Source organism: Phlebotomus papatasi, chromosome 1 (assembly GCF_024763615.1).
Source record: "Phlebotomus papatasi isolate M1 chromosome 1, Ppap_2.1, whole genome shotgun sequence".
Classification (NCBI taxonomy): Eukaryota; Metazoa; Arthropoda; class Insecta; order Diptera; family Psychodidae; genus Phlebotomus; species Phlebotomus papatasi.
The window spans coordinates 30,247,306-30,261,508 of record NC_077222.1 but is presented as its reverse complement, the minus strand read 5'-3'; the positions used below and the strand labels follow the sequence as shown (position 1 = coordinate 30,261,508).

Genomic DNA, 14,203 nt, shown 5'->3' with positions numbered 1-14,203 from the left:
ATGAAAAATGAATTCTATCTAAATATTTGTTCTTTTTGGAAGATTTTGACACTAAATACGTTAAATTTTGAATATGATTTGAGTTGAAATTGCTTTGTTGAAAATTCAGTGTGAGCAATTGCTTACGAGAAATATGACAGAACTTCGTGGCTTACTTCAGTCTTATTTAGTTTTGGTGAAGTACTAACAAAGTTTGTTCGCTGTTTTTGAGTGCTATTATTGAATATTCATTGAATATTGTGTTGATTCACGTTACTGATGATTTGTACATTTGACCTGAAGTGAGATTTGCCTTGTGAATTAGATTTTTCGTGTGAAAAATGGGAAATTTTTTAAGACATTCACCAGTGAGGTGATGATTCTTATTTTGGACAGGTGTTTTTCTCACGAAATTTCGTGAAGTTTTAGCTTTTGTGATGACTAGGTTGGACAAATGCCTGGAGAAACAAAGGAGCATCATCTCTACGAAAGAGATGTAGCGAGAAATGCCTTGAAAGGCTCCCGGAAAGGTCAGGGAATGAGCGAATCTGCACGTACTTGGAGTATCGAAGTCAACTCACTTTAATGAATGATATGGAAAGTTTCTGGGCTTCTGTGACATTCTACGTTTCCCTTACATGAACAGGAAGAGGACTTGGTAAGATTGGTTCATAAAATGAAGAACAATGGGCATCCTGTTGAGGCGGATTATCTGTCCAAATTTACAGACAAGTTGTAAAAATTAATAACCAAGTTGTCCAAAATAAGAGTCAAATTCACCTCTACATATCAATTCGTTTTTAAACGTATTAAAACTAATTTTAATAAAAATAAGACGATAAATAGCTTGCTAAGTTTCTAAACAATCCTTCTGAAAAGAGAGTAACAAAAAAAGTCAATTAGTATTGAAAATATCGCACTTCAAACTTGGGATATCGATGCTTATATGAAGACTGTCCAAAATTATAAGCACTTCCCCTATAAGTTTTTTTTTCAAAAAAAACTCCGAAAATCTGAAGTTTCCGAAAGGCTAAATTTTTATTTTCTTTTTAATAAGAATTTCAGAAAATGTTTAAATGTGGTACATTTAACCATTCCATTTCCTGTTTTTTAGTCTGATTGATTTGAAAAACAAAAAAACTGTTTGTTAATTTTACTAAAAAATAAAATGTAGTAATAACATTTTGAAAGACATAGTCAGAAATCTTTTCTTAATATAATAGTTGTTCAAAATTGAGAAATCCGGTTAATGCAATTAAGAGTGCCAACCACTACCTTAATTTGACTTAAAATGTCTTCAAAGTAATCTAGAATTGGATAATTACTAAATTATTACCAGATTATTAAATTTCAAATTTTGAAATCTAAAATGGTTCGCCAGGAATACCTAACTTTAGCATAAGCGGGGTCTTCATATTAGAGGTTTAGCCCAGTCTCCAAAGGTCTCAAAATCGTTAAAAGAAACCGATTTTATTGGTTCTTCAGGATGTAAGGGCCTTGACAGACCTGAGGATTAGCCGAGAGACGGCTTAACGTAATTATATTCGACATAATGGTTAAATTTAATTTTCATCATTTTCCACTAAGTCGTCTCTCGGTTTAAGTCGTAAGTGTGTCTAGGGCATAATGGCTCATTCCCTTAATATCCAATCATAAGTCAAAACTTTACCAAAACCGTAACTGATGAGGAATTACAGAAGTTAAGCCATATGGCTAAGCCTTAGGTCTGAAGCCGGTACTACGCTATTTCGTCTGAAAAGAAATAGGTTTGAAGTTGTTTTAACTTAATAACTATCCCCAATTTCTTTGCATTAATCAGGATTAATACACTATGGCCTTTTGATCTTAGCTAATTTCCAATATTTTTTTGGAAACTGAAGATTATTGGTAAGATTTTCATGTAAAAATATAAAAATGTTTTTTTTCAATATATTTATAATATTATATTTTACAACATTTTGAAAAAAAAACTGTGAATTTTTCTTATTTCTTTCAATTCTTATCTTTTTAAATTTTTTTGAAGGTCAAAAATAGGGGGAAGTGGAGCACCTTTAAATTGGGGCAGCTTTGAATTTGTGTTTTTCCTTTTACATTTAAATGGGACAGAGCCTTACCATGATGTAGATTAGCTTCGAAATTGGTTTGTTGAGCTAAATTATACAACAATATGATCCAGTGTCATTTAAAAATAGGACAGACAAAACCAATTTTAATGCTGCCCCAATTCAAAAGTACCCCATTTCCCCCTAATTTAATTTAAAGTGAAGTAAAGTTAATAAGTGAATTTTTTGAACTTGAAAACTCAAACAAATTTAATTAGAAAAAAAAACATTAAATTTTAACATACAGTTTCCACTTCGCGCAATTTGGCTCACTGAATAGCTTTCCAATGAAAGAATCACAGTTCCCATAAGCTAAATCAAGCCTATCACTATTTTTATTTTTATACTTTATAGTCTTGACCTTTCTTTTTTTCTAGCAACAAATCAAACTAGGATAATTTGCTCTTTCACTATTTAATGGCAAGACTGTAAAAGAGAGAAGCATTTAAAACATTCCAACCGACATTCCGTTTTGTTTGGGGCTAAGGACAAAAAAAGGCACTATTATAGTATTCAATAAAATGTTGCTTACTTCTAATTAAAATTATTGAGGTGGGTTAAGATTTTACTGCATCACATTCGTACATAAATTTCGTTTTTGCCTCTCATTTTTATGAATATTGACTTCAGCATCTGTTTGTCTATAAAAGTTCTCTCACTATATCGCCTTTTTTTTAGTGGTTATTTTTTTCACAAGAGGTAATTAGTAATCGTCATTAGAGTGCTCAAAAGTCGCGCAGGGAATGAACACCATTTGTGACTGGTGATCGTGTCAAAGTGTGAGTTTATCAAAAGTAGATCTCTTTTTTTTTAGTAAACCTTTTATATAATTCGGCAATTACACACTGAATAGATTTTGTGTATACTCTTTGTGTTTTATGCTTAGTTTGAAGGAGATTTTTTGGGCTAGAGTATCACGTTCTTGCTGTTTAGTCATTATATCGTTCATCAAAAAAAATAGATGACATTTTAGACTCTTTATATAGAAGATGATATTTTGAATAAACAGAATAATGAAAGCTTAAGCATATGTAAGACAAAGACACGTTGTGTTTCACATAAAAATATATAAAATAATAAAGTGAAAGAAAAAGAAAATAAGTAATGCTAGAAAATAAATAATATTGAAAATGCTCACAATGGGTTTTGGCGAGATTTTTTTTTAGACATGATTTTCCTATTTTAAAGGAATAATTAAACTTCAATAGCAGGTTTATAGTTCACTATCTATTCGTTTTGGCTTATAATTTGAAGATCATCTAGCAAAAGTACACAGACTATAAATCAACCTATTTCATTTGGTGTGAAATCGATTATTCTGCTTGCTCTTTTTTTCACACAGCTCAAACTAACTACTATAAAATTGATTTTGTAAGGAAATTAAACCGTGTATTTAGTCAATTTGGCTTCTCATACAATAAATATCGTGAGATGTGAATCATTAAGCGGAAATGCACCTTCACTTTTTGGTGGTGAGACGTTTGTGTCTTATTTTTTTGAGTTTTTCTTATTTTGAAAAATAAAACAATAAAAAAATAAGAAAATAAACAGGAGTAAGAAGAATAAAAATACAAAATACGAGTATATAAGATGGGAAAGAAATAACCAAAGTTTTGGTCTATTGGTATATTTATTAAACCACCACCAGCGAGTAACATAAAAATCCCTCCGTGGTATTATTTAACAAGAGGTTTTCTTCACCAGAATTCCGAAAACTGTCACTTAAAAATTATGTCCCCTGTCCGGCACTAAATTTTTTGTCGATTTTTTTATTATGTGCTCTGTTGTCTTTAAATTTTTCGTTATTTTGTTCCTCATGCTTGTACAGGGAGAGGAAAAAAGCCACACTATAAGAAATCTTCACCACCATTCTGGGGTCCAAGAATGAAAGAAGGTAAGTGTAGAGGATAGAGAAGAAAATGTCAAATTTTATAGAAATTATTGTTCTACTAAAATTTAATATTGTTTTATATACGTGGTGCATTTAAGTTGAGTGTCTTCTATATTGAAATAAATAAATTTTCTCGTCCGTGACACAAGTGCCTAAATTATTTTTTTTTTATTCCTTTCCCTTTTTTTTCACCAAGCAAGGCAAAACAGGAACATTTTTTTTACGTTCACAAATAACATGGGATGATAATTCTTTCCTCTCTATCCATGGTGTCTTTCCATCCAATTAAAATTACATACAAATTTATGGTTTGACAATAATTTTCCTGGCAAAAACACTTATTCCCCCCTATGTTGAGTAGACAGTATTAACTATGAATGAGATTTTCCCATAATTACTCACGCAAATATTCAGAATCCATTGTTAAAGTCTAATAAAAGATGAAAAAAAAATCTGTGGGTGAAAAATGATCACGTCCCATAGAACAATGTCTCTTGAACGCGCGAAAATATTCACATATTCTTATGTGTTCATTAGAATGGCGACACTTTGAAGAGGAATCTCTACAACAACAAAAAAAAATAGTCGCAAACCTTTTCACATGTAACTCTCTTCAAGTTGTCTATGGCAAGAAAACAACTGAGGGAATAATTAGCCACCATCCTCTCCTCCCACACATGTTATCGAGGAGTTTTCAACCAAGTCAAATAGCGCGCCTATTCACTGTAACGTGATTCCCAACTCAAATTGCTCTCTGGGAAAAATTTTGAAGTGTTTTCCTTCTCGCAAATCTATGCAGATAGATATAGGTACCAGTACAAAATGCATGGTTAAAAAATTGGGTTAGATTTTTACACCCTTTATCCTTGATATCCTTGATATGATCGTTATTCATTATACATTCTAATAAACTGCAATTCTTTTTAAGAAAAAGCAGGAAAACGTAACAGTAACCAATAGGAAACGCTTTACTTCAATATGGCTGACTATTCTAAATTTGATTGGCCAGTACATTTCTTTCGCAAAAAACTTGAAATATGTCTTTAAGCAAGTATCGTATAAGCATTTTGAATAACTTTAAGGGCTTTGTAAAAAAAGAAAAATAAGTACTAGAAATTTTGTTAAGTGATAGAGTCACAATATAACCAGAATCCGAACCCTAATGTCCTCGACACACTTACGACTAAAGTCCAGAGACGACTAAGCTCGTTCATAGCCAAGTCAGTTCCTGACACACTAAAAACGAGGCTTAACATTTTCTGGCACTCACAAAACATAACTTTCGTGAGTTTTTATACAGATATTTCTACTGAAATGCACTAGGACTCCTTTGAAAATGAAACCACTTGTAAATTTACTTGACAATTCACTTATAACAATAAGAATTATGCACTAGAATCGTAGAAATTGACTTAAGTCGTGAGTTAGCTTCCACCTCACAAATAATTGTAATTAACAATAATTATTGCACGTCTACTGAGACATGAATTTACAAATAGTTTCATTTTCATAGGAGTATTTGTGCATTTCAGTAGAAATATCTGCATAAAAACCCAGGAAAGTTATGTTTTGTGGTGCTAAGCCTCGTTTGTAGTGTGTCAGGAACTGACTTGGCTATGAACTAGCTTAGTCGTCTCTGGACTTTAGTCGTAAGTGTGTCTAGGGCATAAGGCGGCCTTCAGACTAGAGGTTTAGCCCAGTTCCCAAAGTTCTCAAAATCCTCAATAGCGAGCAATTTTATTGCTTTTTGAGAATCTATAGGTCTCTTATCTTTAATAATCCAATCCTAAGTTAAATTTTTCTAAAAAAAAAGTTAAGCCATATGGCTAAGTCTTAGGTCAGAAGCCCGTATAACATGATTAGCTAACTGATAGAATAGGGGAAAGTGCCTTGCCTATGCTTCGTACAATTCCAAGCTTCGTAAAGATTAAATTTTTCTATGTGAAAAATTAGGTCATTACGAAGCTTCGGATCGTACAAAGCAGGGGCACTTTTCCTTATTAAAATATATTCTCTATCCTTCTCTTGAGGAAAATCGTTTTTTCGGATTAAATCATTGAGACTTTTATCTTCAGATTTTTAGCACTAACCAAAAAATTCTTAAAAGTCAATTTTTAACCCTAAAATTTTACTGAAAGGTATGATTTTTCGGAACAGTGGGAGCATATTTTTTAATGTTTAGTAGTTATTTAATTAGAGGCAGGGGACGTCATAGCAACTTTAAGTCTAAAGGTTTGTTATTAAATTCTTCTAATGGTCACTTCTGATAATTTATTTATACAATTTTATTTTAATGATATTTGTATTATTCCGTAACTCTCATTACGTTAAAAGAAGGTGGGGCTACATTGAGCTATTTTTTGCGTTTTCCTAATTAAAGCTTGACCTAGTCATAAATTAATTTGGATTCAGAATTATTTTGTCTATCTAAATTACTCTACGCTAAAATCCAGCTAGATTTAGAAATATGCGAAAAATAGGGGAAAGTGTCCATGCTTGATACCATTGGAAGCTTCGTAATGACTAAATTTTCTATGTTCCACAATATATGTAACTCATCGCAACCATATTTTAAAAACTATAGAAAAGTGGCCAATTTTTAAAATATATTGCGGAGTCACGTTTATTGAGAAACATAGGAAAAATTTAGTCATTACGACGCTTCCAATGGTATCAAGCATGGGCACTTTCCCCTAGTGCTAAAAATGTAGGGGAAAGTGCTCTCCGTTCGAACGTTCATGCCTTCAAATAATGTGAATTTCTTTTGTTTTTTGTAGGATATTTACACTAAATTATCACAGAATTATCAACAATTGATAATAAGCCAAATAATATATAATAAAAATGTAGTCTCTTAGAAATAATAAAAGTAAATTCACATTATTCGAAGGCATGAACGTTCGAACGGAGAGCACTTTCCCCTAGTATCGTAGATGGGGATGACTTTACACTCCTAAGGTAACTTTCCTACTATACTTGTCGTAAGCCTTATTTAATTTTAACGCTTAAGGATGATCTTTATCGATCTAATATATTATTTCCGATCAGTAAAGACCGTTCTTAAGTGCCATAATTATAGAAAAGCTTATGAAGTCACCCCTGAAGTGCAAAGTCATCCGTAACTACGGTATAAGGAAAATAAACTAATATTGTATAACAGACTGTTAAAATTATGATTGATGGGTCATACAAAAAGTGTTAGCTTATGACCGAAACATTGAATATTAAAAATACAGGCCGAAAAAGATTAGGGTAAGTGCTCATAATTTTGTCCAGTTTCTTATTTTGGACACTTTGAAGATAACATTGGACACTAAAAATAAATTAATTAAAATGATGGATTTTTATTCCAATATTTGATGAAAAATGAATTCTATCTAAATATTTGTTCTTTTTGGAAGATTTTGACACTAAATACGTTAAATTTTGAATATGATTTGAGTTGAAATTGCTTTGTTGAAAATTCAGTGTGAGCAATTGCTTACGAGAAATATGACAGAACTTCGTGGCTTACTTCAGTCTTATTTAGTTTTGGTGAAGTGCTAACAAAGTTTGTTCGCTGTTTCTGAGTGATATTATTGAATATTCATTGAATATTGTGTTGATTCACGTTACTGATGATTTGTACATTTGACCTGAAGTGAGATTTGCCTTGTGAATTATATTTTTCGTGTGAAAAATGGGAAATTTTTTAAGACATTCACCAGTGAGGTGATGATTCTTATTTTGGACAGGTGTTTTTCTCACGAAATTTCGTGAAGTTTTAGCTTTTGTGATGACTAGGTTGGACAAATGTCTGGAGAAACAAAGGAGCATCATCTCTACGAAAGAGATGTAGCGAGAAATGCCTTGAAAGGCTCCCGGAAAGGTCAGGGAATGAGCGAATCTGCACGTACTTGGAGTATCGAAGTCAACTCACTTTAATGAATGATATGGAAAGTTTCTGGGCTTCTGTGACATTCTACGTTTCCCTTACATGAACAGGAAGAGGACTTGGTAAGATTGGTTCATAAAATGAAGAACAATGGGCATCCTGTTGAGGCGGATTATCTGTCCAAATTTACAGACAAGTTGTAAAAATTAATAACCAAGTTGTCCAAAATAAGAGTCAAATTCACCTCTACATATCAATTCATTTTTAAACGTATTAAAACTAATTTTAGTAAAAATGAGATGATAAATAGCTTGCCAAGTTTCTAAACAATCCTTCTGAAAAGAGAGTAACAAAAAAAGTCAATTAGTATTGAAAATATCGCACTTCAAACTTGGGATATCGATGCTTATATGCAGACTGTCCAAAATTATAAGCACTTCCCCTATTGTAGATCAAAATTCTAACTTTTAGCGATCTCTAATATCATTATCTATCAATTCTCAATTTTTCAATTTCAAAAAATAAATGAAAAGGAAATTTTGATATTTGCAATTTTTTTGTTATTTCAACAAAAAAGTTTTAAAAACTGTTAATGCCATAATATCATAACAACATTTATAATAATTAAGTATCTAAATACATTGAAAGAAAAATTGAATCAATATTTTTATTGCCCTATTTACATTTCCTAAAATAGGAATATCTGATCAATAAAAAAGTTTTATAATATTAGATTTAGAACTGTAGAAGCAGTGAAACATTCATGCATGTTCTGCCAAAATGAAAATTAAGACCTTGTCAATTTAACCGTAACCGTCTTATAGGTCTTCTATAAAATGGATCCATTATTGCAAAAACTTGTATTTTTGTAGACTGAGTTTAATGTTAATTAAATTTGATTTCTTACTGCTTCTCTTAGATTTTTTTTTAATAAACAGCTTGAATCAAAGGTATAAATTCCTCTTTAGGACTAAAATTTTAATCTCTAACAGTAAGGGGAGGTGGGGTTAGTTTGAGTTGTGGGGCTACATTGGTATACGATTTTTTCGTATATTTATAAAAGAAATTGGGATTTAACGTAATGTAATAGTAAAGTCTTTTAATGATTATTATTTATAATTGAATATTATACACTTGTCGCATTTTAAATAGTTTAGGGGGAAGTGGGGCAGCTTTGAAATTGGAATTTTTCTCCTATTTTTAAATAAAATTGAGCCTTATCAATAATGTAATCTAGCTTCTCAATCTGTTTGTGCAGCTAAATTATATCATGATGAGGCTCAATTGTATTTAAAAATGGGGGAAAAATGACAATTTCAAAGATGCCCCATATTCAAAAGTGTCCCATTTTCCCCTACGTCTATTAAAAAAGAAATATCTGGCAATTAAAAATTAAATAAATATGTAAATTATTAAAGAAATCGTAATTATTCTTATAGGTAAGAAAGAAATATATATATTTTTTAGTTTTTCGAGTCAAGGAACATGGTATAAATCTTATTAAAAACTTCTTCTTTAAAATGAAATATTTCTAAAGCTATACTGCAGTTTTTACCTCCAAAAAAGACCGAGATAAAAATTCGTTTATTTTCCGAATTTGTTCAATAAATATACCAATATTTTTTTAATAAACTTAATTTTATAAAAAAATCAATAAAATTAAAGGTATATTGACTTAAAAATTTCATAATTAAAAATTGTCGAAATGCTTATACGATACTTAGTGGCTCAATCGACACAGTAAGTATGATTACGTTATTAATTATTTTTAAGATTTACATTGTCACATGTTTAGGTTATTATCATTATTATATTATCATTTTCTTACTTTAGGAATTTAAATTTTCTTTCTTTTCTTAAATTAAGCCATATTTTATTTCAAAGTAAATTATCAATCAATTAAACCACAAAGAATGAAAGATTTCCTTATAAAGGAGTATTTTCATAGACTAGGAAATCTAGTACAGTTATCCTGGAATATAGACCACCCATTTTTCCATTTAATCATAAAAAAACACAAACGTGAATTAAACAAAAAACATCGTGTGCGAGAAAACACAATTTTAGTGAAATTAGGTGCATTTTCCATTTGATTAATTCACAATTAGGGCTTTTTCTAACATTTCGAATTAGTGAAAAGATTTTCCTGAACGTAAAGTTTTATCCACATATTATTGTATATTTCATCCCGTAAAAAAGTATATCAGTCTCATCGCTTTCTCTGATTGGAGTAGGTTTGAATGCTTTCAAGCTCTAGCCAATCAGATAAAATATTTAAAAAACATGTGAATAATGCTTTAGTCTGAATGTTGCATCAAAGCCCTGCTTGTAAATTCATCCTGTTTCATTGATCACGATACATACGAGTATGGTATATACAAAAAATATTCATTAAAATTAATAAAAATCACAGAATTAAAAAAATATATTAGTAAAAAAAACTTTCAGTAGTTTTGAAATACGGTGAATAAATAAAAATCAACTGAAAGTCAATAAATGGTGTGAGTGTCAACATTAATTTTTGTGAGGTTAACTAAACACGATAACACGTTATCAGTTTCATTTCCTATTCACATCTAATCACACCCTAATTTAGCGTAAAATTTTGTTTGATTAATAAGCTTTTAATACACGTAAAAATGATATGTTAATGAAAAGCTTTTCCTGCTGATTATTTTTTTAAAAGTTGTTTTTGAAGCTTTTTTTATGTCATTATGCTAAAACACCAAACAATTTTTTTTTAAATAAAATTAAAATTAAAAGAAAAGAACATGAAGGGACGGAACATAAGATTAAAAAAAAGATGATACACATAAGTGAAAAAAAAACAAAAAAATATTGGAAAAAAACCCACACCGTGTCCAAGTCTTACCAGCACTTGTTCTCGCTTTATTTCGTTGGGGCTTCGTATGAGGACTGTTCATTGTGGGGCGCGCAGGGCCCGTCTGGAACGTGCCTGTGCCACTTTGGTGGTAGCCATAACCGCTGCTCTCATATCCAGCATAGGCGGCCGCGGCGGCACTCTGGGATGCATCGAAGAGGCCGCCGCCGCCACCATTTAAACTTGTGCTACTGCTATTGTTATTATTATTGCTATTGCTGGTGTTGTTGTTATTGGCAGTCGTCGTACCTTCACGTTGTTTTGGGGTTGATTGGGCCCCATTTGGGATTTGTGGCTTCACATCCAGAGCACAGTTCGTCTCGCCTGTTGTGACTGAGGTAGTTGTGGACGCCTGTGCTTGATGCATAAATGCATTCACTGCCGCCTGAAATTGGAGAACAATGGTTAAAACATTGCATTGGATTATGTTACTTTCAAACCCAAAATCATCAAAAATATAAAACAGTTAAATTTAAATCGGTCAAAAATCGGTTTAACACGTCCTTTGCACTTTTAAAGTAGTACAACTCTGTCTAATCGAAGGCAATTTTAATTCGTTTGATAATCTGAGTCTTCTATAAATGGGTCGAACTTACAAGTTCGATCATCAATGTAATGGGTTTTAGTAATCCGTTATCATGGGGAGAATTTTTGAATACCGGAAATGCAGAATTCCGAAATAATTCGAAAGTGTGGACATAGTTAATCAAGTATAATAATTTAATAATCATGCGATTCTAAAGAGCGGAATTCCAAATTTATTCTGAGATTAGTTGCCGTATCATTTGAAAGAATTTTATTCAAAATGTTCTTGTACAACTGAATAGATAGTTTAACCGTTTTTGTTCGGATCGTAACGATTATTTAAGTTTACGATTATTTATAGCTTACATATACAGGAACATTAGTTTGGACTTTTAAAGTCTAGTTAAATCGTTAAAAATGTATTTATATAATATTGCATTCGCGATGTATCACACAACTCGTAAAATGTCTTCCTTGCACAGTTTTGATTTGATCGGTCGAGGTTCGGTTGCTCCTTAAATAACAGAAATTGAAACTGGAAAAAAAAACTTTGCTAAACTCAGCTACAACTCCTGTTATAGTTTATAGAACGATTAAGGAAAATTAAGATTTATTGCCAGGAAACAAATTATTATATAATTAAAATTTTATTTAAAAATTTTAATTTAATAAACTTAGTGTTCAATTTTCGATTTAGGACTCAAAAAAAATCTTTTTCTGGTATTTTTGGATTTTCAGTGTTCAAAAAATGCCTGAAAATTTTTTAAAATTATTTTTAATTGGTTTCTGGTGTTTTTTGTTTTATTTTCTGTTGCTTACTGATCAAAAAAGGAGAAAGAGGCTACGCTAATTGTTTTACTACATACAAATTGTAAAGAGATTGTAAGGAATATCAGCTAAGAATAGAATATCAGCTTAGAATCAGGCAAGTATATCAGTTTATTGAATATGGGGATTTGAACTTAGTTTAACGAAATGAAGTTTTGTTTAATATTCAGCCTAATATAAGCTAGAATATTATATTGACTAATAAATTTCTATTACTATTCTAACAGTTTCAGATGCTTCAGATATTTATAAATATTTTCATTTAGTTCATTTTAGTTCAAATTTATTCATGAAAATTAGGATTCCCCTTTCATTTTCAACCACCGCCGTCTTAACGTAATTCCCAACCTCCGGTACATTGTATTGTGATACAGTTCCCTATTTTTAAAGAATATTACTTTCAGATGCAAACGATGTTTAACCAGGCAAATCTTAAATTCGGGTAATATTTTCGACAATAAGACATTGAAAAACTTTATTATTAAGTGCAATAAGACAGGAAAATCTTGTGAAATTTTTGAAAATGTATGAAAATTACGAAATTTCATGTACTATAGGATTATTCTTAATTAAAACTGTTCTAATAACTGCCGGATAAAGGAAATTTACTAACAAAAACTATCTTATGATTTTGGCTTTCGGAATATTGACCGTTTCGGGATTTTGGCGTTCGGGTATTTGACTGCTTCCGGTCTCCAGTAGCCCTATTATAACCGTGTTATTAATAATAAAAAAAGCTTATCGCTAAAATGATTAACCTCTCGCAATAAAATTTTGTAATGGCAATCCCCTTGTTAAGAAGCAGCGATTCTGAGTAATTTGGATCTAAAACAGGTTTGTCTAAAACCATTTAAGAATGGCTTCAAAAATTTAACTTCTGGTAGGTGAACTAACAATGAGGTATTTACTCCGCTATATCAGGACAAAATTGTCCTTCCGGTGAGGTGGTTTAATTGAGTGTTTTAATTTTGAATTAAACAATCTCACCGACTCTCACCGGAAGGACAATTTTGTCCTGAAATAGTAGAATCAAAAATTAAACATACACGGGCTACATATTGCAGATTTAACTAAGTCGAGGCTTCCCATATCTAAACCGTATGTAAGGCTGCTAATTTTTAAAGATATAATTTTTTGTTTTCCTTAATTCTACCTTCACTTTTTTCAATATTCGTTTGAAATACCGCCTATTGTAGATTTACAGGAGTTTTACTGCCTACCGCAACTTCATATCTAATACGAGTTTTAGATTAGATATTAGAAGTTTAACTTAAGGTAAATTGAGGTAAATTGGAACTATTTACAATTTGGGACATTTGAGATTTTTTCACTGTTTTGGAGATTCAAAAAGAAGAAAAGCTGTTCCTTTTTTCTTAATCGTCATTTTTTCTATTTCGTGGTCCTTGTTTTCACTTTGCTCATCCTAAACAGTGAGAAAATCTCAAATGTCCCAAATTGTAAATGGTTCCAAATTGCCTCATTTTACCCTAGTTCCCAAATCTTTTTAAAATCCTAAATAACAAGCAATTTGAGTAATTAGAGTAAAACTTACGACTTAAGTCAAGAGATGGTTTAACGTAGTTATAATCAAAATAATGATTAGATTACATTTTATTATTATTATTATTATTATTATTACTTTATTTAATCACAAGAATAGGGTCATCCCTTTTACAATTGTGATAATAAAAAAAATCAGAAAAAAGAGAAATATAAAAAATAGAAAATGACAAGAATTCAGAATTAAGAGTGTTCAAGAAACAAATTAATTGCTTCTAGGATCCAGCCTCAAGATAGAAATTGCGAATATAGTGCCGTATTTCTGCGGCTGCTCACTCGGAAGAGAATTAAACAGATTGACGCCTTTTACAAAAAGCGACCGATAGAGGCAGTCATCTTGAACTTTAGGTACTATGAGTCCTCGAACTCTGGCAGAACTCCCCCTAACCAGAAGACACGACAGGTACCCAGGACATCCAGAAATCACTGCTCTCATTCTCAGATGAGATGGTAAATCGCAGCCAACAAATATGTCATTATGACATTTTCAACAGTTTTTAAATAGTATTCCGTCTGTTGGCTTAAGCCGAGAAAGGGATTAGTTAGTGGGAGACTGATGAGAA

The 14,203-nt window shown here is 31.2% G+C and overlaps 1 protein-coding gene across 17 annotated transcripts in view; it reads right to left on the bottom strand.

The window, feature by feature from the left end:
• Window positions 1-14,203, bottom strand: part of LOC129799618 (GATA-binding factor C) — a 118,610-nt gene that overhangs the window by 47,473 nt on the left and 56,934 nt on the right. For 9 of the 17 annotated variants that reach the window (XM_055843653.1, XM_055843655.1, XM_055843661.1 and 6 more), the window contains one exon: window positions 10,719-11,112. In XM_055843653.1, the coding sequence (XP_055699628.1) occupies window positions 10,719-11,112 (394 nt within the window). The remainder of the gene's footprint in view (window positions 1-10,718; window positions 11,113-14,203) is intronic. The other 8 variants (XM_055843663.1, XM_055843665.1, XM_055843664.1 and 5 more) reach the window with 1 other exon arrangement.